Source organism: Balaenoptera physalus, assembly GCF_965194825.1.
Source record: "Balaenoptera physalus genome assembly, chromosome: 12".
Classification (NCBI taxonomy): domain Eukaryota; kingdom Metazoa; phylum Chordata; class Mammalia; order Artiodactyla; family Balaenopteridae; genus Balaenoptera; species Balaenoptera physalus.
Genome location: NC_138897.1, coordinates 70,633,167 through 70,660,127, shown reverse-complemented (window position 1 = coordinate 70,660,127; position 26,961 = coordinate 70,633,167). Strand labels below are relative to the sequence as shown.

The following is a 26,961-nucleotide window of genomic DNA, read 5'->3' as shown; positions in this document are numbered from 1 at the left end:
TCTCTTTAGCAAAATTATAGTATAGCTGGAAGAAAACATTGGTGTGGAAAAAATAGGAGCTGCTATAATTCTTTCAAAATTATATGACGGTCCTGCTTCCAAATGGTAGTCCCTGTATCTGGATCGAAAGCACATTACTAACAAGGTCTTTGTCTGGGTCATAAGGAATGATTGAAAAATTTATAAAAGCAAGAGAAAGTGAAGTACAACATCCTTGTTAATTGTATGAGCAACAGTGGCAAACAGTGAGGGCTGCTCTGGGGATTCAGTTTTGTTTTTTGTTTGTTTTATCCTTTGGGCATGCCACACGGCATGTGGGATGTTAGTTCCCTGACCAGGGATCGAGCCCATGCCTCCTGCATTGACAGCACGGAGTCTTAACCACTGGACCACCAGGGAAGTCCTGGAGTTTCAGTGTTTTTAATATATCATTTGCAAATAGTATTTGAATAAGGTGTCACATTTGAGAAGTTAAGTGCACCTGACATCTAATATCTAATCCTGTATCTCATATCTCAAGACAGATTCTTGATCTCGGTTCCATCTTCCATAATGTAACATTAATATACATGAAGAAAAGCTATAAAAATAGGGACTTCCCTGGTGGCTCAGTGGTTAAGACTCCGCACTCCCAATGCAGGGGGCCTGGGTTCGATCCCTGGTCCAGGAACTAGATCCCACATGCATGCCGCAACTAAGAGTTCGCATGCCACAACTAAGGAGCAGGCAAGCCACAACTAAGGAGCCCGCCTGCCTCAACTAAGACCCAGTGCAACCAAAAAAAAAAAGAAAGGAAAAACAGCTATAAAAATAGACTTTGGACCCCATGTTCAGGTGTAGGAACCAGAAATCATCCTGAGAGGCTTCGTGGGAATGAAAAGAACAGGTGTAATTAGCCCACAGGCTGCATTCTCTTCCTCCATTCTTTACAAGTGAAAGGGCTTGGGATGTAGGTTGCTTTTGTGAGGAAACTGAATTTGTTTAAAGCAGTTAGTTATTCTTGATATCATACCTGTGTTTAGTTTAGCTATGGAAGTAAAATTCCATTAAAATAAATTCCATTGTAAAGAAGGATTTGGTGTAACAGATGTTTCAAAGGAGAAAATGTTGTGTTGATTCTCTCATAATTCTGTACGACAATCCCACACAACAGGTTCTTGCTATGGACAGACGGGCCATGTGACAGCCACTCCACGCCAGAGGCGCCCGTGTGTGCAGCAGAGCCTGCCAGCTGGAAGGAAAGCTGTCCTTTGCGTCCTGGGGCCTTGTGGTCTTACAGCATCCGTCCCCACTTGAGCCGCTCCCCTGTCTTCACTTCTTGGCCACCCTCCAGGGGGAAGTAGCCAAGAGGGTGACCTCTGTTTTTGCAGAGTTAACTATAGTCAAAACTGAGTTTGAATCCTTTTTTATTTATAGCACCTCTAGCCTGAGAATGTTACTTATAGCAATGTATTCAGGATTTTCTTTTTTATTGATTTAGAACATTTTCACACCCACAGAAGAGAGTCCAGTGAACACCCATATTCCCCTTACAGCACGAGCTGTTGACATCTTCTGCCTCCCTCTCTCTCCCCTGTCTCTTCTCTCTCTTCCCTTGTGTCAAACCCTCTTGACACTTCACCAACATAAACCAGCACTGCACACCTCGACTGATGCTAGGAGTTCACTAATACTCCCGAAAAGGCGGTGTGCTTCCCCACAGCCGCGGTACCCTGCGAGCGCCTGTGACGGCCGGCGCTCATTCAGTGCCATCCCAGTTGTGTGTGTGTGTCCCCCACTGCCAAAGTTCTTCACAGCTGTTTGTGAGTGGTTTTCAGCCCATGATCTAATCGGGTTTCACACGTGCCCCATCTGGGACAGTCCTCCCGCCTTCCTGGCTTCTCCATGACACGGAATACTTGGCAGAGCGCAGAGGTGGTGTTGTGCCCAGCGGGTCTCTTTCTGAATTCTTGGGACTGGCTCCTCCTGATTAGGTTTGGGTCACACTTTTCTGGCACAAACCCCACAGAGTCTTGGAAGCCATCTGTGTGGCTCCTCTTGTTTCCTGGCAGCCTCTCCTCCAGGGGTGTGCCCTTGAGGACCATTGTCTCCACCGCAAAACGTGATTTTCTAAATTGATTGTTCCTTTTACATCGATGGGCTGGCATTCATCTGTGAAGAAGAGGTTTCCCTCTTTTCTCTTTCTCTTCCTCTGACCCCTGTCTTTGTTTTGAAAACATGATTATGGACTCATGGTGGCTGTGGGGGTTTTTGTTTGTTTGCTGTCCATTATCTTCTTTCTTTTTTATACTCATTGTCCCAGCTTTGGCCAGCTAGAGCGCTCTGTGTGTGTGTATTTGTAACATTTCATTTGGATAGAATTTTCAATTCACAGAAGCATTGCAAGAAAAGAAAAGGCAGGGGTTCTCAAACATTCTGTTCTCGAGACTCCTTCAGTGTCTGAATGTCTAAAAATTTATCCAAGACCCCAAGCAGGTTTTCTTTATGTGGGTTTTATCTATCAATATTTACTATATAGAAATTAAAACTGAAACTTTTTTTTTTTTTTTTTTGGCTGCGTTGGGTCTGTTGCTGTGTGCAGGCTTTCTCTAGTGGCGATCAGGGGCTACTCTTCATTGTGGTGCGCGGGATTCTCATTTCAGGGGCTTCTCTTGTTGTGGAGAATGGACTCTAGGGCACGTGGGCTCAGTAGTTGCAGCGCGCAGGCTCTAGAGCGCAGGCTCAGTAGTTCTGGCGCATGGGCTTAGTTGCTCCGTGGCATGTGGGATCTTCCCAGACCAGGGCTCGAATCCATGTCCCCTGCATTGGCAGGCAGATTCTTAACTGCTGAGCCACCAGTTTGGAGCCCCAAAACTGAAACTTTTTAAAGTATTTATTAACTCTTAAATTAATTTATATTAAAATAAATGTTAAAAAGTTAGTTCTCGGGACTTCCCTGGTGGCGCAGTGGTTGAGAGTCTGCCTGCCGATGCGGGGGGCACGGGTTCGAGCCCTGGTCTGGGAGGATCCCACATGCCGCGGAGCAACTGGGCCCGTGAGCCACAACTACTGAGCCTGCGCGCCTGGAGCCCATGCTCCACAACAAGAGGAGCGGCGATAGTGAGAGGCCCGCGCACCGCGATGAGGAGTGGCCGCCGCTCGCCGCAACTAGAGAAAGCCCTCGCGCAGAAACGAAGACCCGACACAGCCAAAAATAAATAAATAAAAATTTAAGCTGTTTAAAAAAAAAAAAAGTTCTCATTTAAAAAATGTTTATTTTCCACAACAAAAACATTTTAGTGAGAAGAGTGGTGTTCTCATCTTTGCAAATCTTCTCAGCGTCTGGCTTGATTTGAACACTGCTGGATTCTCAACCTGGTTCTGCATTCAGTCTGTCAGATATGTTGTTTTGGTGAAGTTAGTGAAGAGTTAGTGAAGTCTTCGCACGAAGCTCGGAAAGGGAGAGTTAGTAGTCTTTTCAGCTACTCTTGGCTCTTCATTGATACCACACCGAAACCCAGCAGAGGAAAGGCTAATTGCCACATGAAATCTGAAACCATGGCATCCATTGCTCTTCCTGACACCGACACCCATGTGTGATTCTGTAACACACAGCATTAGGGAAGCACGGTTCACTATTGTCACATTTCACGTATAATATCCTGTAATGTCATGTAACCTCTAGAAAAATCTGTACACATGTGAGAGAATGAGTGAAGAGGAAAACAGAATCACAGTCGTATTAAAGCAGAGGGAAGCAGCCTCACAGAGCTGCTGGCTGGAACTGTCCACCCTTCACCTCAGATGCACACTCACTAGCTCTTTATGTTTTGTCCCATTTGCTTTTTCATTCTCTCTCTGTGTGCCTGTTTTTGTGAGTCATTTGAGAATGGATTGTATATGTGCACCTTTAGCACTAAGCATTTCAGCGTTTGTGTCCTTAGAACAGTAGTTCGAATGTTCCCTGAGGACATTTGGTTGTGTTTAGAGACATTTTTGGTTCTCACAACCAGTAGGGGAGGTGCTGCCGGCATCAAACAGTGAGAGGTCAGAGCAGTAGCGAGCACCCTGAGGTGCGCAGGCCAGCCCCCCAACAAAGACTTGTCCAGCCCAGAGCGGCAGCAGTGGAGGGGAGAAAGAAGGGTGTTCTTTCACGTGACCGTAGTACAGTAATCAAAAGTGGGAAAATTAACACTGATCCAACAGTAATGCCCCGTTTATATTCAGATTTTGGATATTGTCCCAATAATAACCTTTATAGCTTTTCTCAATATGTGTGCAAGGCTCACACGTTGCATTGTTGCTTTAGTCGCCTTTAATCTGAAATAGTTCCTCAGCCTTTCTTGACCTTGATGTGGTTTTTTTTGGCTGTGTTGGGTCTTCATTTCTATGCGAGGGCTTTCTCTAGGTGTGGCAAGTGGCGGCCACTCTTCATCGCGGTGCGTGGGCCTCTCACTGTCGCGGCCTCTCTTGTTGCGGGGCACAGGCTCCAGACGTGCAGGCTCGGTAGTTGTGGCTCACGGGCCTAGTTGCTCTGCGGCATGTGGGATCTTCCCAGACCAGGGCTCGAACCCGTGTCCCCTGCATTGGCGGGCAGATTCTCAACCACTGCGCCACCAGGGAAGCCCAACCTTGATGTTTTTGAAGGGTGCGGGTCAGCTATTTGTAGCATGTGCCTCAGTTTTGTGTCATGCATTTTGGGCATGAATACCACAGAAAGAGTGTTTTCTTCTCAGCGCATCATCTGTCATATCAGGAGGCATACCTGGTTTGTGTCGGTATCGGTGAAGTTCATGTTGATCTTTTGGTTAAGATGGCGTCCTCCAGGTCTCCACCATCATTATGGTTATAGTTACTGTTAATTATAGTAATAATAATTACCACGTTGGACTTCCCTGGTGGCGCAGTGGTTAAGAATCCTCCTGCCAGGGCTTCCCTGGTGGCGCAGTGGTTGAGAATCTGCCTGCCAATGCAGGGGACGCGGGCTCGAGCCCTGGTCTGGGAAGATCCCACATGCCGCGGAGCAGCTGGGCCCGTGAGCCACAGCTACTGAGCCTGCGCGTCTGGAGCCTGTGCTCCGCAACAAGAGAGGCCATGATAGTGAGAGGCCCGCGCACCGCGATGAAGAGTGGCCCCCGCTTGCCGCAACTAGAGAAAGCCCTTGCACAGAAACGAAGACCCAACACAGCTAAAAATAAATAAATAAATAAATAATTAAAAAAAAAAAAAAAAAAAGAATCCGCCTGCCAATGCAGGGGACACGGCTTCGAGCCCTGGTCCGGGAAGATCCCACATGCCATAGAGCAACTAAGCCCGTGCACCACAACCACTGAGCCTGCGCTCTAGAGCCCACATGCCACAGTTACTGAAACCCATGTGCCTAGAGCCCATGCTCCGCAACAAGAGAAGCCACTGCAATGAGAAGCCCGCGCACGGCAACAAAGAGTAACCCCCGCTCGCTGCAACTAGAGAAAGCCTGCGTGCAGCAACAAACACCCAACGCAGCCATAAATAAATGAATGAATCAATCAGTCAATCTAGTAGGAAATTGTGGGGAGATACTTTAAATTTCTGTAATTTATTGAAGATAATTGTTTTGAAGTTCAACCCATTTTATCAGAGCTGTAGATCTGATCATTAATTCTTTGATTTTCAAAAAATACTTTGCTATGTTTCCATAAACTTTAATATTTGGATAAATTTTTTTCCCTCTAGCTGTTCTCCACATTTCTTCTTCTATTTATCACTATACCTAAGCATTCTCCATAAAACTCAACTTATATAGTAACATCTTTTTTTTACTGTTGTATGATAATTCTTCCATGTCTTTTCACTGAATTCCTTTAAAAGAAAAAATATACCTGAAAAATGAATAGAAAAAGGAGATAAGCAATAGGGATCAGTGAGACATGATGGTGCCGGCACGTGCTTCTTTTTGGCAGAGATCATGGGTAATTGTTGTGTTTTGTTTTTAAGGATTTTCAAAATGGATAAAGATATTCTGGAAATGTAGCAATGCCCCCCCCCTTATAATTAATTTATTTACTTTTTATTTTTATTTTTTGGCTGCTTTGGGCCTTCGTTGCTGCGCGCAGGCTTTCTCTAGTTGCGGCAAGTGGGGGCTGCTCTTTGTTGCGGTGCACGGGCTTCTCACTGTGGTGGCTTCTCTTGTTGCGGAGCATGGGCTCTAGGCACCCGAGCTTCAGTAGTTGTGGCTCACGGGCTCTAGAGTGCAGGCTCAGTAGTTGTGGCGCACGGGCTTAGTTGATCTGTGGCATGTGGGATCTTCCCGGACCAGGGCTCGAAGCCGTGTCCCCTGCATTGGCAGGCAGATTCTTAACCACTGCACCACCAGGGAAGTCCAGGTTTCCAAAATGAGTAAGTGGGCCACAAATGTCCTAAAGCAATCAGTGGTTGTTTCTACTTTTTTCTTTTTCCAGCTTCAGCTTACAAGGATTCTGATTGTTTCTCTCAAATCATTTGAAAAAAGAAATGAAGTATACTGCAAAAATTCTAACTTAATAACAAGTTAATCAACTTTGAAGAGAGAAATAAAATCAAGCAATCTGGGTTGTTTAGTGTCTTATAAGAAAGCCAAATGATATTTGTCTCTCCATGGTCTCTTATTTCTGAATTATAGAGCCAGAGGAGAAGCTGACACTCCAGCAGCCCTGTGCCTGTCATGCAGAAAGGTCTCGTTGTGTCATGGAACAGCAGAGGTCATTCTCCATCTTCTCTCCTTTCCACTACAGGGCTACACCAAGTCCATTGATATTTGGTCTGTAGGCTGCATCCTGGCAGAGATGCTCTCCAACAGGCCCATCTTCCCGGGGAAGCATTACCTCGACCAGCTGAACCACATTCTGGGTAAGGTTCCTGAGCATTCTGGGGACCCACTGTGTACATCAGAGTACCCTCATGAAATTCAGAAGAGTTCCAGCAACTCTTCAACCTGTGATGGACATGAGCTTTTTTTTAATCTTCCTTGATTTAAAACATTAAGGACTTTGTAAAAAGCATTGGGAGGTAGTGAGAAGACATTGAATGTCAGTGCCCATTCCGCCCCACTGCTGATGGTGTGCAGTTGGTTTACCTTGGTCTTGATAATTAACAGCTGATTATTTTATCTGATAGGTATTCTTGGATCCCCATCCCAGGAAGACCTGAATTGTATAATAAATTTAAAAGCTAGAAACTATTTGCTTTCTCTTCCGCACAAAAATAAGGTGCCATGGAACAGGCTGTTCCCAAATGCTGACTCCAAAGGTAAATGTGATTTCATTGATTATTTTTCTTAGGCTTAGCTTTTATTTGTTTCTTTGTCTTATTCATTAAAGCAGTAGGTCACTAGTCTATGGCTGTTGGATAATGCCTTATTTGGTGCTCACTCTTCATTGCTTTCTTCCCTCTTATTTAGGAGCGGTGGCCAATAGGGTAAGGGAGTCTGGAGGTGACTGTTTAGTTTTCCACATTTTAGTTCCTTTGATACTTTTTAACTTGGATTAAGTTCAGTTTTTTTAAGGTCATCTTGTCATTTGATCATTTTGAAAGTCAGGTTTATCACAGAATAATTCACATAGAGTAAAATTCACCCTTTTTAGTTGTGCAAGTCTTTGAATTTTAACAAACGTATGCAGTCCTGTAACTTCACCACAGTCAAGTTTTGGAGCATTCCCATCGTCCCCAAAAGTTGCCTCGTGTCCCTTCATAGTCAGTTCCCTCGCCTAGTCCCTGGCAATCAACATCTGATCTGGTTCCTGTCCCTATGGCTTTACCTTTTCCAGAATGTCATAGAATTGCAATTATGTAATATGTAGCCTTTTATGTCTGGATTCTTCCACTCAGCAGAATGCATTTCAGATTTAGATTTATCTGTACTGGTGCCTATGGCAGTCTCCTCAACAAATGGTGCTGGAACAATTAGACATTTGTGTGCAAAAAATAAGTAACATGGACCTAAACAGAAGGACTGAAGCTATTAAGCTTTGAGAAGAAAACCAGGATAGAATCTTCATGGCCTTAGGTTGGGTGAAGATATCTTAGATATGTTCCAAGAGCATGTTCCATAAAATAGAAAGGTTATACATTCAATTTTAGTCTTTGATATCTTATAAGTTAATTTTGTTTAATAATTATATTATCCTTCATTCCTGCTTAACATGTACCTGTTAAATATATTAGGCAGCTATTTTTTTAACTTTATACTGTCATAAAAGTGTGGTAGGCAGAATAATGACCCCATGCCCAAAGATGTCCGTGTCCTAATTCCCGGAAACTGAATCCATGTTAGGTTACATGACAGAGAGGGGTAAGGTTACTCGTCAGCTAACTTTAAGGTGGGGAGATTAGCATGGGTTGTCCAGGTGAGCCTGGTGTCATCATAGGGGTCCTTAGAGTGGAAGGAAGAGGTCAGAGGAGGGAACCCGAGAACAGCTTGCTGACATGTTGGTGCAGTGATTTTACAATATTTACATCCAGTCTGCTGTTGACTGGATTTTAGCTTTTTCTAATATGTATGTATGGATATATGTGTGTGTGTGTGTGTACATATATGTGTATTTTTTAACGTTAACAACGATTTACTTAGATGTTAAATTTGTTTTATGTGTTGACCTGAGCCAAGTTTCAGAAACACTTGGTTTAAAATTGAATTTCTTTTGGATATAAGAGGAACTGTCTTTTAAACTCTCTGATATAAAGGTAGTGTATGATTATGGTAGACAGTTTGGACGTATAGAAGAAGTAAATCAGAGAATAAGAAATAGTCTTAATTATCAGAATCCCAAAATAACCTTTAATGTTTGCTCTACCAAAGTGTGCACAGCTTCTACCTATTTAGTTATATAATGTATTCTAGTTGCAGAATTTTCAAAATTAGAACTTCCCATGCCTTGCATGTGTTACTGATTAGATTGGCTTGTGTGCTGTATCGTCCATCCCAAGCATGTTACCTACCTAGATCTGATTTCCTGAGTTGCCTTTTTTAAGAGGTGTGTACATAACAAAACTGTATAATTAAGACCTTACAAGAAACAGAACTCTTGGGCTTTTCTTCTGTTTGTTTCCTCACTCTTTTCTCTAGTTAGTCATAATTTGCATCAAACTATTTGAGGTTTTTTTTAGCTTATTTTCCTTAGGTTCAGGTCATGAACTTTGAGATTGGTTCTTTCAGGTAATAATTAACCCCACTAAAATCCAGTTAAATTTGAATTGTAGGTATTGGGTGAATATAATGAAAAAGCGGGGAAGAACTATACATAGAATCAAGTGGAAAGATGGAGTTTAGTGCTGAAATGGGCATAAAACATCATGTGTCCAGAGCACAGGCTTTGCAACCAGACCTCCCTGGTTCAGTCCACAGCCCAGCCGCTTACCAGCTGAGCGTCCTTTGGACAAACTACTTAACCTCTCTGGGCCTCTGTTTTCCCATTTATAAAACATTAGTACCTGCATCACAGGGTTTTGTGAATGTCTATACTTCTGGTATTGGTAGGACTAGGTTCTGAGATCTCAAGACAGAGTTTTTCATTTATATATCTTGGGTCCTTTCTATGTCTCTCTAGTTATAAAGAACGGGTACATAATGTTCCCTTGTGGGTGGCCTGTAGTGTCTTTCACAACCTCATGTTGGACATTGACGTTCACATCAGTTATCTGTTGCTGTGCAACAAACCCCTCCACAACTCCGGGCCTTCAGATCACCCCATATGATGCTGCACACCTGAAACTTAGAAACAGTTCAGTCAAACCAAACCAAACTATAACTAGGTTAATGTGGCACCTTGTGAAATGAGATATAGAAGAGGATCTTACTAAAATTGACCCTTATTACCAAAAATTTTAAAAACCCGACCAGCACATATTTGTTGCAAAGCCCACGGGGCTGGGTGCAGCTGGGCGGGTCTGCTCGGCTCGCCTCATGCTGCGTAGCCTAAGGGTGCCTCACAGCACCTAGCACCCCGTTGGCTCTTATCCTACAGTGGACCAGACTGGGCTTCTCATGCTGGCAACGGCATTCCAAAAGAACCAGAGCAGGAGCTGCAAGGTCTCTCCTGGCCGGGTCTCAGAAATCGACATTTCTGCCACAGTCTGTTGGTCAGAGCACATCACAAGGTCAGGCCCGACTCAAGAGGGGGAGAAATGAATCCACCCCTTCGTGGGAGGAGCTGCAGAGAAATGGGGGCCATATTTATCTGCCACCAGGTTGCTTCTAGTTTCTTACTACAGCATTGGTAAATGTATTCATTTAATAAATAGATGGGTGTCTATTCTAAGGCCCTGGACATAGAACAGCAGCAGTAAAACAGATTTAAGAACCTGCATGCAGGTAGCTAATAGTCTAGATTTGCATGAAAATAACAGGAAGAAATGAATGGAAGACCTCGGGGATCTCAAGAAATTAAAACTTTCAAGCTGAAACACTGGTGCTTTTAAGTCTGGTTAATAGTATTGGGTTAGCCAAAATGTTTGTTCAGATTTTTCCATAAGATCTTATGGGAAAACCCCAGTGAACTCAAATAGTTCACAGAAAAGGAAATGTAAATGCCTCTTAAATATAGGAAAAGGGACTCATTGTTATTTATTATATGAGATACGAACATTGAAAGGTCAGTAATTCCATTTTTTTCCCACTCATCACAGTAGCAAGAATCACAGAGTTTGATAACCCACTGTGTGGTCAAGGCTGTGGGGAAGGGGGATCTTCTCAGAGGCAGCTGGTGGAGTGTGAATCCATGGAGTCTCTCTGAAAGGCAGCTTGGCAATTCTGTCACATGTCTATTGTTCCAGCAATTCTGGGTATTGCACTTTTGGGTTTGCCAACCAAATGGGGGGAAGTGACATTTTAATTTGTTTTTCTTTAATTAAGAGTGAGGTTGAATATTTTTTCACGTTTGTTGGAAATTTCTGACTGCTGAGTCTCTTGAACCAGTAGTAGTGTAGATTTTTCTTCAAAGGAATCTAGCTTAGGATTCTCTCCAAAATTACTCCCATGAGGGGGAAGAAATGATTATTCTTCAGCAGATGGTACTGGGCTAGTTGAATAGCTATTTGGAAGAAAATCAGTTTAAATCACTATTTACACATCAAAGTGAATTCCAAAACAATTGATGATCAAATACTTTTTTAAAAATCATACTATTAAAAACTAACAGGGACTTCCCTGGTGGTGCGGTGGTTGGGAGTCCGCCTGCCAGTGCCGGGGACATGGGTTCGAGCCCTGGTCCGGGAGGATCCCACATGCCGCGGAGTGACTAGGCCCGTGCGCCACAGCTACTGGGCCTGCGCTCTAGAGCCTGCGAGCCACAACCGCTGGGCCCGCGTGCCGCAACTGCTGGGGCCTGCAAGCTCTAGGACCTGTGCTCAGCAACAGGGAGAGGCCACCGCAATGGGAGGCCTGCGCACCGCAGCGAGGAGTGGCTCCCGCTCACCACGGCTGGAGGGGGCCTGCGCGCGGCAGCGAGGACCCAACGCAGCCAAAAATAAATTATTTAAAAAAGGAAAAAAACTAAATATTCAGAGCATTCAGTATTTTTCTGATCTCTGCGTGGGGGAAGAATATCTTCATAAGCTTTAAAAACAAACCAGGATGGCGCAGTGGATAAGAATCTGCCTGCCAGTGCAGGGGACGCGGGTTCGATCCCTGGTCCGGGAAGATCCCACATGCCACGGAGCAACTAAGCCTGTGTGCTACAACTACTGAGGCTGCGCTCTAGAACCTGCATGCCACAACTACTGAAGCCCACGCACCTAGAGCCCGTGTTCCGCAACAAGAGAAGCCACCGCAAGGAGAAGCCTGCACACCGCAATGAAGAGTAGCCCCCACTCGCCACAACTAGAGAAAGCCAGTGCGCGGCAACAAAGACCCAACACAGCCAAAAATAAATAAACTAATTTTTAAAAAAAAAACAAAACCAAGAAGACAAACATAAATGAAAGGTAGTAGATTTAAAAGTTTAAAATTTAAACTAGATTAGACCAGGTGTGGACAAATAGGTGTAATTTGCTCTAGATTGAATAAAATTTAAAGAATCCCTGTCCTGTTTTGTTGATGGCCACATACATGGTGGTTAGGTCCTGTGCTCTGTGATTGGCCTCCTGAGTGCAGACTTGTGACCTCACTTTTTCACATTTTCCTCATCTCAAAATTGGGGCAAGTTTTACCCACCTCATAGGATAACTGGGAAGGTTGAGAGCTAAGAACATTAGGGAGGGTTAAGAACAGTAGTTCTTAATGTTAGACTTCTCGTTAATGTTATTAGTGTTTAAAGAGCAGAGAGAAATCTAAGACATCAGTGGATAAATACATGAGCAAAGGACAGGAACACACAACTTCCATGGAGAGGTACTGAGCCGAGGGTCACTGTGGGAGGAGCCAGTCGGGAGTTAGCAGTTCAGAGTTTAGTCTGGGCCGTGTTAAATTGTTAGAAACGGCTTCCCTGGTGGCACAGTGGTTAAGAATCTGCCTGCCAATGCAGGAGACACGAGTTCGAGCCCTGCTCCGGGAAGATGCCACACGCCGCGGAGCAGCTAAGCCTGTGCGTCAAAACTACTGAGCCTGTGCTCTAGAGCCTGCGAGCCACAACTACTGAGCCTGCGTGCCACAACTACTGAAGCCCGCACGCCTAGAGCCTGTGCTCCGCAACAAGAGAAGCCACCACAGTGAGAAGCCCACACGCAGCAATGAAGACCCAACGCAGCCGAGAATAAATAAATAAATTTTTTAAAAAATTGTTAGAAACAACCTCAGCGCTAACTGTTCATTGTTCATGGATCAGAGTCAACTGATACATCTACTCAAAGGAATATTATATCAAGTCCCTAAAAGTGATTTTTACAAAGTTTTTGTAGCATGGGAAAATACTAATGAGCAGTGTTGACTGAGGAAATAACACAGCCTTTGTTATGTATAATATCATCTCAACTGTGTGAAAGAAGATGCACAGGGAAATTCTACAAAACGTGTCCAGAGATGAGCAGTGGTTCCCACTGAGTGATGGGGCTGTGGGCGTGGGGTGAGTCATCACAGACTGGAGGGTCGGCTCTTTGAGGCCTTCTCCGTCCACTTCATGAGAACCTACTGGGACTGGCCTCAGCCCGAAGAAGGACTTCACCGGCTCTTGGAACCGACGGGCCCAGCAGGGCTTGGATTCCGGGTGTAGCCGCTTTGCCCAGAATCTGGACTTTGTCATTCAGCGTTGCCTTCCTCTGTTCCATCTTTCTTGTTAACCAGCCTCTTTTCTCGTGGTGACACGATGGCCACCAGCATCTCCAGGCTCACACTGACCTGTTTCCTGATAGTTTTAGCTCAAGTGTGGGGCTGACGCTCACTTCCTCTGTGTCCACACCCTTGACAGTCATTGTGGCCAAGAGAACCTGGTGAATGTGGCCGAGCTGGTGTCACCGCTCCCACGGGCAAGCCTGAGAGCTCCCGCATGGCAAGTGCAGCTCCGTGTGGTTAGAGAGCAGGGGACACCGGTGCGCAAAGCCAGCAGACGGCTGTCAGCGCGTGAAGAAAGATGAGGAATTCTGTTCTCTTTGTCCCACTTTTGTTTTTCGTTTTTTGTTTTTTGGGAGTTTTTTTTGGCCATGCCATGCGGCATGCGGGATTTTAGTTCCCCAAACAGGGGTCGAACTGGTACCTCCTGCAGGGGAAGTGCGGAGTATTAACCACTGGACTGCCAGGGAATTCCCCCAGTTTTTGAAATTTTTAAAAATGCTGTTCTTGTGAGAAGTCTGTGTCCATTTCTCAGATAACCTGGTATTTGAAAAGCCTCCAGACTTTATTACTGCTCCTGTAAATACGTATACATACATATAAGTTCTCAATGGGATAATAAGCTGTATCCTATTTCATTACCTACAGAGAGTTTCTGTATACAGAGAGTGAGAATCCTGAGCTGACAATAGATTTAGGAGTTTTTTTTAACAGATGGCATTTGAAATCCTGGAAGAGGCTGGGGAGGTGAAGAGTGAGATGTATAAAGAGCTGGACAAGAATCTTCCCTGGGCAGTGCGGGAGGGATGGGGACTCTTGCAACCTGTAGAGGAGATGGACACAGATAACGGCTTGTGAGAATGTGGCCGAGTTCAGCACCTCCACGTGGCACAGAGGCCTCCAGTTCAGGTCATGGGTGACCACATAAGAGGAGTGGGAACACGGAGACTGAAAGGACTGGGCCAGGTGAGGGCAGCAGGGGGAGCCACAGCAGGGAGGATCGACTTTGGGTGGGGAGAGGGTCCCCTCTTTCCACAGAAGGATGCATGTGGATCTGGTGGAGGAATGTCCAGGAAGGTCACCCCTGGGGATCTTGATTTTCTCAGAAGGATGTGCTGAGAGGAATGAGGGCCAGTGGGCAGGAAGGGCATGATCCACCCATGTGAGTAGAGAAGGGCTGACCAGGGCTTTCCCCGAGCTCTTGGGGACCATGATAAGATTAAAGATCTTGAGTTTTTGTGGCTCAGCAGTTCTTGGTAGTGTGCTCCTTAGACCTCTAAGGTCCCCAAGATCCTTCCAGGGGGTTGGTGAGGTGAAAACTTCTTTCATGACGACACTGAGGCATCCTGCACCCTGTCCCTTGTGCTGCCATCTGTGCTCAGTGCAGGGCAAGGCGGCAGTGCCAGCCTCCCAGCTAAAACCAGGGCAGCTACGTGTGAGGTGCCCTTGGTGAAGCAGCACAGAGAACTTGCTTTGTTGTGTGTTGTCCTTTGTGCCAGTCTTTTTAGTGCTCCATGTGACAGCGTGGGATAAGTGCACGCAGAACACATCTGCCACGTACTGAGTGCAGTGGTTTCCTCAAAGGATAGTGCTGTGCAGTTGTTTGAATCGTGAGTTGAATTAGCCGCTTTTTAAATAATTGATCCTCAGTAGTTTTCAAGAGTAGGGCTCTGAGATCAGAAAGTTTGAGAAGCACTGTTGCAGTGGCACAGTCTACACAGGTGACCTTTTTCTCTGGCCCTGCTCAGAAATTCGAGCTGAGGATGGAAGTGACAGATGGCAACCTTGATCTGGGATCAGAGTGTTGCTGGGTAGGTGAGATGGCCCCAAAGCAGTGCTGCCAGCCGGGTGACCCGCCCCAGGACCTGGAAGGAGAAGTGATTGATGAGCTGGAAGGGTGGGGTCATGTTGCTGCACACCCCCAGGAGTTAGAGGGGAGGTGTGGGCTCATGGCCATCACCAGAGAGAGTCAGGATCGTGGTCGGATGTCATCCTGGCCTTGAAGGGGCTTCAGTCTTTTAGGGGAAATAAAATCTGCATCCAAGGAAGCATATGCACAGCCAGCGTGATTCATACGTCAGAGTGGTGCCAGCGGGATGCTGAGCATGTGGGAGGAGGGAGGCCGGGCTCTCTGACTGTGGGAGCAGCACCTGCCAGCTGCTTCCCATCTCCCCCCGCTCCCCTTCTGTAGCTGCGAGCAGTGCAGAAATAACGCTGCAGTCAAAGGAGGCTGGAGAGCCAGTCAGTTTTCAAGTAGCAAAAAAAAAAACAAAACTCTTTTCTTTTGAAATTGTGGGCTAGGATTGAACTTGAAGGAACTGAAAGGTCTGTTTTAGGCGTGCGTCAGCTGCAGAGCATCCAGTTGCCTTGGAGTGCATCCCTCCTTAATATCAACAAGACTTGGAATTTAAAAATAATGCTGTTAGACTCTTGACTGTGGCTGGGCCCTCGGCTTCTCCTGACATGGACGGAGGTTATCTGATCTCAAGGCAGTCCTTGGGGAAATGTCTGTGAGCTCTAGGGGAGGGGTGCAGGTGCGGGAAATGAGGTCGGTTTTAGTACCTGTGTTAGGTATGGTAGGGCTCTGAGGCCCAGCAGGTGTGTTCGCCCGTCATCCAGTTTGAAAATGTACTATTTGTAGAAATTCATTATGTGGGCTTTAAAAAAAAGTACTGGTTTTCACACTTCACTTTATGGACATGAAAAAAGTCCTTTGTTGTGTGGAATTTCTCATCATGTCCAACACACAGTGTACCACATCGATGATCTCCTGATTGAAGGTGAGTAGGGGTGGAGTGCAGGGATGTGCACGTGGGGGCCCCGACCTCGGGCAGTGGGGCACCCCACCCACCTGCTCTCTCCTGGCGACTTCCTGGCCAGCCGCCGGCTGCTCTCCATCGGGGAGCACATTTCCTAGTGACTACAGTGATTTTCCATCACCGTTCTTTATCCTAGAGCTTAGAGTCGGGTGCTCATTTGCAGATGGATGAGGTTGATAACCTAATAAGAAACTATTACCATGAGTAACAAGGCTTCATTAAGTAGATGCCAGTGCTTTTGTTTTTGTTAGTGTCAATACGTTTTCTAAAAATGTGTGTTCTTAATAATTACCTAGTAGTTTTTAGATTTATTTCTTGGAGCCCTTGGATTTCTCAGGGGTGTCTCAGGGCCGTGAGCACCACTGGTCTGAGCATTGTTAAATAAAAGGAGACAGTTTTAAAAGAAGCCCTCTTTGTTACCTCTTTACCAGAACAGTGATGTCTTTTCTAGCATGTATTCTCCCTCATTGAAACCTACTTCTGACACTAAATACAGGAAGCATTTTGTCACATGACCCTTAACCCTGGTCCCAGCCGCTGTCAGCCGTGCCCCTTGGCTGTCCTCGCGGCCTGAGGTGGTGCCTAGACACTCTGCAGAGGGCCCAGGGCAGGCTGCTCAATGGCCACCGCCTCCGGCTTGTTCCTGTTGGCCCTGCACTTGCTGCCTTGCTGCATTGTCGACATGAAAGAGGTGGTCAGGGCTGAACTGCCGGCCAGGTCGAGAGAATACTTGTAGTTTGGGGCCTTGGAGAAAGACGCCAGGCTGCAGAGCAGGCCAGGGGGCCTGTGCTTTACACATGCCTCTCAACTGGGACCTGGAAGGAGGAGGCTGAAACCACATGGGAGGCAGTGACCATTGCAGAAGTGACTTTGGAGTTGACTTAAGAGCAGTACATACATAAAACCTCTGCTTTTGACCCTGCGAGCAGAGCCATGATTTAGGACAAGGTTTTGGGAGCAGACTTGGGCTTGAATCCTGGGCACTATGTGGAGCCTTTGCTGAGCACATCACCTTCGTGAGTCTGGGTCTCTACTAGCAGGTGCTCAGACTCAAGCTCAGAGATGGAACAGGCACCCCTGGGTGGCGGGGGCTCCTTTAGCTCGGTTGTCTTGTGGGTCAGTGGACTTAAACAGGAAGACGAGAGAGTATTTCATTGACTGTTTCTTTGGCTTCTCACCTCTGCAAAACCTTTCTCTTTGTAGCTCTGGATTTACTGGACAAGATGTTGACGTTCAACCCTCATAAGAGGATTGAGGTGGAACAGGCTCTGGCCCACCCGTACCTGGAGCAGTACTACGACCCAAGTGACGAGGTGAGAGCCTGCACCCGCCCGGCTGAGTGGCCCTGCCGTCATGTGCCTGAGACTAGTGCTGTCCCCACAGCCTGAAACCCCTTCCTCTAGGTCCCCTGCATAGGGTGGGGCTGGGGAAGTGGAGGGGGAGGGGAGCACAGGCAGGGAAGGGATCCCAGGACTGTGGTCACGGCCTGTGGCAGGAAGAGACATGGAACCGCAGGGCCCGCCCTGAGGGTGGAGGGGAGGAGGGGACAGGTCAGCCAGGACAGTCCCACCAGAGCTTGGTGGCTTCGTGTCTGCCTCCCTATGTGCCTCCCTAGAGACACGAGAGCCTGTCATGATGAGGAATGCTGGTCACAGAGGTGCGTGTGCGAGTCACCAGTGCACACTGGGCATCCAGGTGAAGGTGCTGTATGTCGGGCATCTTCTGTCCAAAAGTCCCCATTCCTTGGCTCTTTGGTTCCTCTGGGGGCTCACTTTTAACTTTGTTCTCTGGAGGATAATGAAGGAAAGTGCAGTAGGAACCAGAAATGCGGATCTTTCTAGTTGAGGCTCAAATGCATAGACAGTAAGCCTTCACACTCCTGTTTTTAAAAAAGGGAGAACCAAGAGGAGTGTGTTAAAGGGGAAATGGAAGAGGAAAGGAAGAACTAACTACAAAAGTGAAAAGCAGTTACATGAAAAAGAGGAAATCAAACAGGAAGCATTTATCAGTCAGCTTCCCCTTCCACAGCCTTTCCCGGAAACAGTTGACGCGACCTCCGTGGTACATAACAAGGCAGCAGCTGAGAACATGGGACCTGGGGCTCTTACTGCCCTGTGAGCTGGCGGTTTCCTAAGCCCCATGTCCTACTTTCAGGCTGGGGTGGTACCCCACACCCCAAGGGGGCCAGGCAGATTAGAAGGGTGGCATGTGTAGGGTCCCGTACGTCGAGCCCTCCTTCAGGGAGGGGAGCTGCTTGTTTTTCTCTTTTCCCCCTTTCAAGAGGCCAGGGCCTAGCGCAGAGTTTGGGGTGCACGTTTCCTTCCCCTTAATACCTGGTGTGAGGGTGACACGGATAAGGTCTGGGGTGCCTGGGAACAGCTGTATCGTCATCAGGTTCTGTAACATTGCATTCATTTGGGGGCGGGTACTTACAAATCAAAATATTAACTGACTAATTACATCTTTTATCATTGAGTATGCATGGAGGTTTTTTGATATGAATAGACAGTATTAGCTTTCTGGTTATTTATAGAGAGAGTATACTAAAAAAAAAGCGAAAACTTGCAGAAAAAGACAAGAAAGATCACTTTGTAGTCTTGTTATGCAGTTATCATTATTAAAATTTTGGAGTGTTTCCTTCTCAGTCTTATATTTCTATATCTAAATTTTAAAAATAAAGTAGAATTCATTCTGTTTAACACAAATATGGGCATTTTGCCATGATTTTCACCTTGCTTGCGGCTTCATTTTTTAATGGCTCCATAATATTTCTTCATATAAAGATAACTGTAATGTATGTAATCAAATGCATTTATTCAAGTATTGAAGGTCTTGATTGTGTACACATACCACCACCAGCAGCAGCCCTCCCATCACAGCAGATTCCTGTGGCTGCCATGTGCATGCAGTGCCTGAAGACATTGGAGAATCATGTGGGGACGCTCCCTCTCACTGGTTCAGGGCTCTCGGGAGGTGCACTTCCGGGACTGGGGCGCAGCACAGGGCTGCTCATCACAGGTGCCAGTCCTGCCGTCTCAGTTCCAGAGCCTGAGCCGTGGTCTTTCTGTGGAGCAGTGAATGACTGCCTCAGCCACAACCACTTTTGTCTAAACATTCTGTTTTCTTTTCAAGCCCATCGCCGAAGCACCGTTCAAGTTTGACATGGAATTGGATGACTTGCCCAAGGAAAAGCTCAAAGAACTCATTTTTGAAGAGACCGCTAGATTCCAGCCAGGATACAGATCTTAAATTTCTCAGGTACCTGGAGCTTTACCATATAGTAAATCCTAGCAGAGGAGACAGGTAAAAAGTGTTTAAAAAGAGGAAACACAAATCTCAATTTTAGAGAATATACGGAACGGGAGAGAGAGTGGGGCTTGTTGTGTTAGAACTCTGTAGAAATGAGCAGTGAGATAAAGAATTATGACCAAGGGTTGAGGCACCTTCTGGGGAAATGTTTTGGACAGACCAGCCCGGGACAGCTGGATGGCCGGGCAGCGGGGTCTGCAGACAGGTGACCGAGGGGGCTCCGGGCAGGGTTACGAAGTGGGGGAGTTCTGCAGCGGTGGGCATTGGGGGTTCTCAGCTGGATCTTAAGTCCATTCTCTTCCGCCTGGGCCTTTTTATTTATTTTCACATACTGGGGTCAGGCTGAGGGTTGGTCTGAGGTTGCCTGTGTTGGGCAGCATCCAGGCTTGAGATCAGAAGCTGCTTGAGGTACTTCACACAGAGGGTGTGTGATCAGTCAGGAGGCTGTGGAAAGGCTGGAGAGCAAGAGGGGGGTGGTGGGGCTTCCTGCAGACGGGGGTATGCAGGAGCTGAGGGGAAGCGATGTGGTCAGCAGGCCGGGAGGGCCCCTGCCGGAACTGCAGCTGTTAGAGCATCACCATTGCTGAGGAGCCCGACTGCCACTGACCCAGGGACCTCAGGGACCTGAGTCACCGCCACCCTCCAGTACCTCTGAAACCCAGGACCACCCCTCCTGAAGAGCCATGTGTCACTAGAGGCAGAAGAAGGAAGGCTTTTCCTCTCAGTGCCTGCCACTGGCAGTCCCACCAGAAGCAGCTGCCAGGGACAGGCAGCGGTGCTAAGGCAGGGTCCCAGCCCCAGAGCTCAGAGCAGGGGACAGGGAAGGGCAGAAGGGGGACCACAAGCAGATGCGATCAGCTCACCTACTCACAGAGCCACCAGGGCTGGACTGGGGCAGAGGAGAGGGTGGGAGAGGAGCTTCCAGACCCGGGGCTCAGACTGGGGTGTGGTCGGGAGAAGCAGTGACTGCAGGGGAGTGAGGGGAGCAGAGCCCGAAAGACCCCGATTACCTAACCAAGCAAGGGAGGGGGACTGGCAGGCCCTTGCTGGGACACACTGGAGGGCAGACTCCAAGCCCGAGCACATGTGCCCCCAGCAGCCAACCTTCAGGAAGTGTCTGAGCAGGAAGGGGAGATGCCGCAGGGGACAGGGAGGCCAGTCCAGTGGGGTTGGAAGCGTTCATCCGTCCACACCTCACATCGGGACAATTTCTTGAAGAATTTGTTGCACACAAGGCACTGCGCGGTCATTCACTGACAGAAGGAAACCGGCCCCTGGGACCCAGTCGTTTTCACCCCTTCCTGGCCTCTCTGCCTGCATTCACGGTGGGGGGATTGTCTCTGCCAGGGACCTGCTCTCCCGTCCCCGTGTCCGTGCCAGGTCGGCCTGGCTGCCTTGGGTGAATAAGCTTTTGTTTGGCTCTTTACAGATTAGGCCACTGACCCCTGGCCTGGAAGGTTGAGCTGAGCAACTTTCTGCACGGTCCCTTCCATGGGTTGCTTTCCTGTGTGTTCGTGGCCCCTGATTTCCCTGCCTTCTGGTTTCAGGGCATACATGCTGTGTGCTCACCCCAGTGAGCAGAACAGACAGGACTGAACGTGACCCCCGAGGAGCACGTGGCCTGAGAGGGGAGAAAGACACAGACCATCATGCACATCTTTGGTGTAGAACATCTGGGGGTGATGGAGCTATCAGTTTGTCATTGTTCATTTAATCCCCGTCATGTACTTCTTAGTGCCAGGTAGGAGGGAACGGATGGGTAAGACCCAGGCTTTGCTTTCTAGCAGCCTGATGGCAGGACCCGGGGAGTCAGGCCCAGCATCGTGGTGCTGCACCAGGGGAGGGTTCGGCCCCAAAGATGCAGAGCGCCAGGAGGGGGCGCCCCGCTGGTGGGGAGGGGCCCGCCTCTCCTCACAGGTGGTCTTAGGTCCTGAAGTGTCAGGGCAGCTGACACTGGGCAGTCTGGGTGGTGGGACCTCAGCAGGGACTTGTGGGGTGGCTGGTCAGGCAGCAGGCATAGGGGAGCGTGACAGTGACCAGGGTCCTGGGCCGCAGGACAAGGCTGCTGACTGGATGCCTACTGGAGGCCATTAGCACACGGGGACCGAGCCCACCCGGGGCCCACCCCAGCTCTGAGTATCCAGGGTTGGGGCCTGTCACCAGTGGAGGCGGTGGCAGGGGAGTTGCTCTGTGTTTAGTTCACTTCCTCCAGGCACACAGAAGGCACAGAATGTGCTTGTAGCCTGATTTTTTTCCCAAACGTTTTTTAAATGACAATTTTCACCTATTCTGAGAAGTTGAGGGTTTTACAGTAGACACCCATATTCCCACCACCCCAATCCTATGATTAACGCTTCATTATACTTTCTTTGCCTTCTCACGTATCTGTCCATCCATTCCTCCATCTACCCATCAATCCATCTTGTTTTTTTCTGTACATTTCAAAGGAAATTTCCACCATCTAGACTGACTTATAATTTAGTCATCTAGAATAGAAAAGTGAGTGCAGAGGAGGGTGGGGTGGGGGCGTTGTTAAGCTCTGGGCCAGGTTCTTTCACAGACATTGCCTTTTGATGATCACAGCAGCGTTCTCTGAAGTCAGCACACAGCCCAGGTCTACGACTGACGAAACTCAAGGAGTGTGTTTAAGCATTTTGCTCAAGATTATACATCGGTGGCAAAACTAGGCAGAGAGTCCAGGTCCTTTAGACTCAGAAATCTTTTTTCACCTAGATTTGCTCCCCAGGGAGATGGAGGGACCGTGGGTGTGAGTTCCCACCCTGCAGCGAGGGCAGAACTGCGCAGAGGAGAGCCTGGAGGTGACGGTGCTGTGACACACGGGGCCGCCTGGGAAACGTGCTCGCACAGCTGTGGGGGCTTCGCTGGAGGGGACAGCAGGGACCGCTTCAGAGGAGACCCTAGGTGTCCCCTGCTCGCTGATGTTCTTAGTGGCGGCTCTGAGTGATTGTAAAGGGTCAAAGTATGTTCATTATATTTTGTTTAAGGGGCTCTATTTTAGAAATGTTTTTACTGGAAAGGTAAAAAGGTGTAAGTGGTTAATACATTGTGACAAGTCTCCGATTCCTCCAGCCTCGGGTCAGCCTCATCCTTACAGACCGTCTCCTTACCTGCTTCCCCGAGAAGCTGGGGAAGAGGAGGTGGTGCCTGCCTTTCTTCCTCCTCCGCCTGTCAGTGGACTGTCTCGGGGGGTGGGGGAGGACTGATTACTAGGGGCATTAACCTCTTGTTTCCCTTTGGTTTCATTAAAGATAAAAGCATTTAGGGCAGTTTTAGTTTTCTGCCAGCTGCTAGGTGTGGTTTCAGTTCATGGTGGCACGCCTCTAGGAGGAGGGTCACGTCTTGTCCCCGAGCCCGTCTCCCCGAGCAGCAGACAAAGACTATCCACCTGGCAGTGCCTGTGAGCCAGGTGACACCTGCCGGTGGGCGTTTAAGGTGGGCGTTTAACAAGCCACGTCTCCAGGGGAAGGAAGGTCTGCTTTGGTCGCATCCTGACACACTCGATTACCCTCCCGCTGTCTCCACGTGGCTTCGTTGTGAGACAGAGAATGTGCAGCTCTCCTCCCCAGGATGGTCCTTGGGGTGGAGGGAATTCCCGTGTCCACCCGCGCCCCACCCCCAGCCGTCTGTGCTCACAGCTGAGAACTGCTAGTCTGTAAACGGGTGGAATGGATTTAACCGAGAATATAATTTCCTCAAGTAAAATAGAGATGTTAGGAGAGTGATGGGGGACCTCGGGGGCCTCCTGAGGGATCCTCGGGCGTCTGCAGGGCTGGGGGGCCTGGCGGGACAGCAGCCATTGGGTCCCCTCCTGCCCTTCCCGGGTCCAGGCCCACCAGCTTCACGCTTCCTACCAGCACTTGGTTGTGCTTGTTGTGCTTAGTCACAGAAAACTTGAGCATTAAAAACAACACACTTTCTGCCTCCTGTGTGGTTGATTCTGACCTCCCTGCTCATCCAGAGAGAGAGACGTGCTGAGAAGAGGAGGCAGAAGCGTTTTCCACTTCACACATGTGTTTACAAAGATTCTCAGACTCTGGTTTGGACCGTTGGTTAATAAATGGCATCTGGGGAATACTGACACTGGCCTGGCTGTGAGTGAGCGTGCGTGTCTCCCCCCTGAGTGTTCTGGAAACATCCTCTGTGAAATGTCTGAGAGGAGGTGCCTGGGACCGGGGAGGGTGGGTGGAGGCAAGCCCACCCTTGAGGAGCCTCGGGTGTGACTCATGCCACGTGGTTCTGATGGAAATGACCTTTTCTGCAGGAGTGTTTTTCCTTTGCTTTTTCACTCTTCCATTTTCCTAGCACTGCTGCTGCTGCCTTTCCCACGTGGTTCACCCTTAGCTCACAGTCGGTCTGTCTGTTTCCCAACAGGACACGGGCTCCGAGGACGGGCCACGCGCAGGCATCGCTGTTCTTCTTCCCAGCTCCTGACCCCGGGCCTGTCTCCAGCCTGTCTCGGCGTGTCCACCTGACTCCTTTGAGCCGTTCGGAGGGGCAGTTTCTGGTAGTTGTGGCTTTTATGCTTTCAAAGAATTCCTTCAGTCCAGAGAACTGTTCCTGGCACCCCTGTGTGTGTCGCCCTCCGGTGACCTGTGGCAGTACGTACTTCAGGGCACCTACTGCTCACCTTGCTTTAGTCACTAATCGCTTTCTGGTTTGAAAGATGCTGTGGTTCCACCCTCCCTAGTTCTCCCTCCCGATGCCCTGCTGACTCCGCCCTCACCGTCGGTCACTGCGTCTCACCTTTCGGGAGGGCGGCGGCTCCTCGGGCACTTTAAGGCAGTGACGGCCCCTCTTTGCACTCCTCTCCCACCCTGCCGGGGCCCCTGCAGCTCGTGCTCCCGCCCCTGGACCCTGTGGGTGCTCGTCAGCACCTCTCCTCGTGTCATGTTAATCCCTAGCAGATGTGAGGTATATGTACTGCTTGCCCAGCTTTTAGAAAATTCAGTCCTTTTTCTAAATGAAAAGAAGACGTCCTGCATCGGGCAGTTCCACGTGTACCATTTACAGGGGCACAACACTTGCCAAAATGTGTTATATGCAGTTCTGGGTGTTTGTAAGACTTATGCAAAAAGACGTAAAGTGGCAGCTTCTCTCGGGATTTGGTGAGAGGTGCGCGAGGTTATGCAGGCTGCCCAGGTGGCGTGGGGCTGTGGCCATGCTCGACGCCTGAGGGTCTAGCGGAGAGGAACACTGCATCTTTCAATGAGAAAGTGTACACTTCCTTTTCCTCCTACAGCATGTCAGCATCTCAAGTTCATTTTCAACCTACGATATAACAGTTTGTAATAAAGCCTCCGTGAGCTCATGACTGGAGCACTGTTCTGTCGTCAAGTGCTCGCTCACGTCTCTGATGTCACCGAGCTCAGGCCGTCAGGAGCAGCTAGCACTAGGTTCTGCGTGCGTGGAGCCCTAGCCCCTGCCCTCCTGAGCCCTCTAGTGTTTGTTCCCGCCGCCGCACCCTGTGGTGTGGACTTGGTGTTCTGTCCCGGTGCGGTGCCTCCTCTTGACTCCCCCACTGCTCTCTGTGGTGAGAAATCTGCCTTGTTCAGTAATTACTGTACCCTCGCATGACTGTTACAGCTTTCTGTGCGGAGATGACTGTCCAAGTGCCACATGCCTATGATTGAAACAAAAAATCTATTGTTACCTCTGAGTTGTGTTCCACGGAAAATGCTATCCAGCAGATCACTTAGGAAAAATAATTCTATTTTTAGCTTTTCATTTCTCAGCTGTCCTTTTTTTCTTGTTTGATTTTTGACAGCAATGGAGAATGGGTTATATAAAGACTGCCTGCTAATATGAACAGCAATGCACTTGTAATTCATGAAAATAAATGTACATCTTCTATCTTCATATTCATGTTAAGATTCGGTGTTGATTTCCTCTGGATTAGCGGGTCCAAATGGACCGTCAGGCTCAGTCTGTGCTTTAGAACAGAAAGGCTTGCAGGCCTCCCCTTCCCACCGGGCACTGCCCGAAGACTTTGCTTTACGTCAGGTGATTTAGAAAGGATTTCTGGAGGGTTCTTTTTTCCTTCCACACAGCAGAGAATCAATTCTGACATGTTCGTTTCTTCAGATCATAGGTCTGCAGTGTTCTGTCAGGCTCTGATGAAGCAGTCCAGATGTCTCAGGTTGGATTCTCTGATTCTTTCTAAAGAGGGCCGGCCTGTGTCCCAGTTGAGTGCTGGGAAGGGCTCCACCCCCCACCCCCCAGCCCAGCGTGCTGGTGATCACACCTCACGGGCCAGAGCAGGTGGCTGACTCATCCTCAGAAATCAAAACTACGTCTAGGTTTTTGCCCTGAGATACGTGATTTTCACCTCCATGCACAGAGCTGCCTTGTGAAGGTCCACACAGCATTGAAAAGATACAGAGATTTGACTGTTCTTCGATACGTTTTTAAAGGAGCATTGATAGTTTTATTGCTCTTGTTTCTTTGTACTTTTAAAATGGAATGTTAGCAGTATTATGAGGTTAACCTGCAGTCCTCTAACTAGAAAGAAAGCCATAGCCTTGGTTACTAATCCCTGGGGACTCTAGGCTCTTTCCCCTCCCCCTCACTGGTACCATGGAGTCAGATGGGCATGAAACCACTAACTGCGTCCTAGAGTCCCTGTAGCCACAGGTTGTGTGCTTTTTACTAATCATGCCAAACTTGGTTTAACAGGTCAGGGAATTGTCTTAACCAAGGTACCTGTGAAAAGTACTAGCTGTTAGGTGTGAAAGACTCATCATTTGGATCTTTCATCTCTAAAAATGTACAGGTTAGGTCATCTAAATTCATGCTGGTGATCCCGAACGCCTCCATTACTGCTCCGCGCAGATAAGTTTCAGACTGATGGCTTTTTTGGTGTCTAAAATGTAAGCAAAAAATTCCTGTCGAAGCATTCCAGTCCTTTCACTTAGTATGAAACAAAATACCTAGCAAGCCAGCGGGATGGACTTGAGAGAACTCAGGACAACTGTGCAGACACAGCCTTCAAAGCTGGTAGAGACACGCAGACTGTGGACGTGAGGGTAGAAGATCACTGCGTTGGTGCGTGGTGTGTTCACATGACTCCTGCTACTGCAGGCACAGCGACGGGTGTGGTGGGGCCACAGTGGTCGGTGGCTGTCCCTGAGGCAGACAGGTGTACTGCCTATGACAAGCCGAGTACCAGTCACGCGCAGACCATTCAGAGGAGACTGACCTTTATTTGCTTACGTGTTAATACAGTTTTTAAATTGGTAATTTTTCTATAGTATGGTAATAGTATGTTAATACACATACATATGCACACATGCTTTGGGTCCTTCCATAATACTTTTATATTTGTAAATCAATGTTTTGGAGCAATCCCAAGTTTAAGGGAAATATTTTTGTAAATGTAGTGGTTTTGAAAATCTGAGCAGTCCTTTTGCTTATACGTTTTAAAGCATTTGTGCTTTAAAATTGTCGTGCTGGTGTTTGAAATATGATCCTCATAGTACAGATGAGAGGCGTGTTCCACCAGAGGAAACACGCCGTCTTCCTCACTGTGGCCGGCTTGGCATCATGGGTCAGAGACAGGAAATCCAGAGGGATACTGTAGGCTTGCACCAGCTTCCCTGAAGCCCGTGGCCTTTTCTGTGC

The 26,961-nt window shown here is 48.0% G+C and overlaps 1 protein-coding gene across 1 annotated transcript in view; it reads left to right on the top strand.

The window, feature by feature from the left end:
- MAPK1 (mitogen-activated protein kinase 1) overlaps positions 1-24,494 on the top strand; it is an 87,114-nt gene extending 62,620 nt beyond the window's left edge. Inside the window, exons 5-9 of the mRNA XM_082417874.1 lie at positions 6,732-6,846; positions 7,114-7,245; positions 17,218-17,327; positions 19,147-19,272; positions 23,716-24,494. Of these exons, the coding sequence (XP_082274000.1) occupies positions 6,732-6,846; positions 7,114-7,245; positions 17,218-17,327; positions 19,147-19,263 (474 nt within the window). The 3' untranslated portion in view covers positions 19,264-19,272; positions 23,716-24,494. The remainder of the gene's footprint in view (positions 1-6,731; positions 6,847-7,113; positions 7,246-17,217; positions 17,328-19,146; positions 19,273-23,715) is intronic.
- Positions 24,495-26,961: the final 2,467 nt, after the last annotated feature.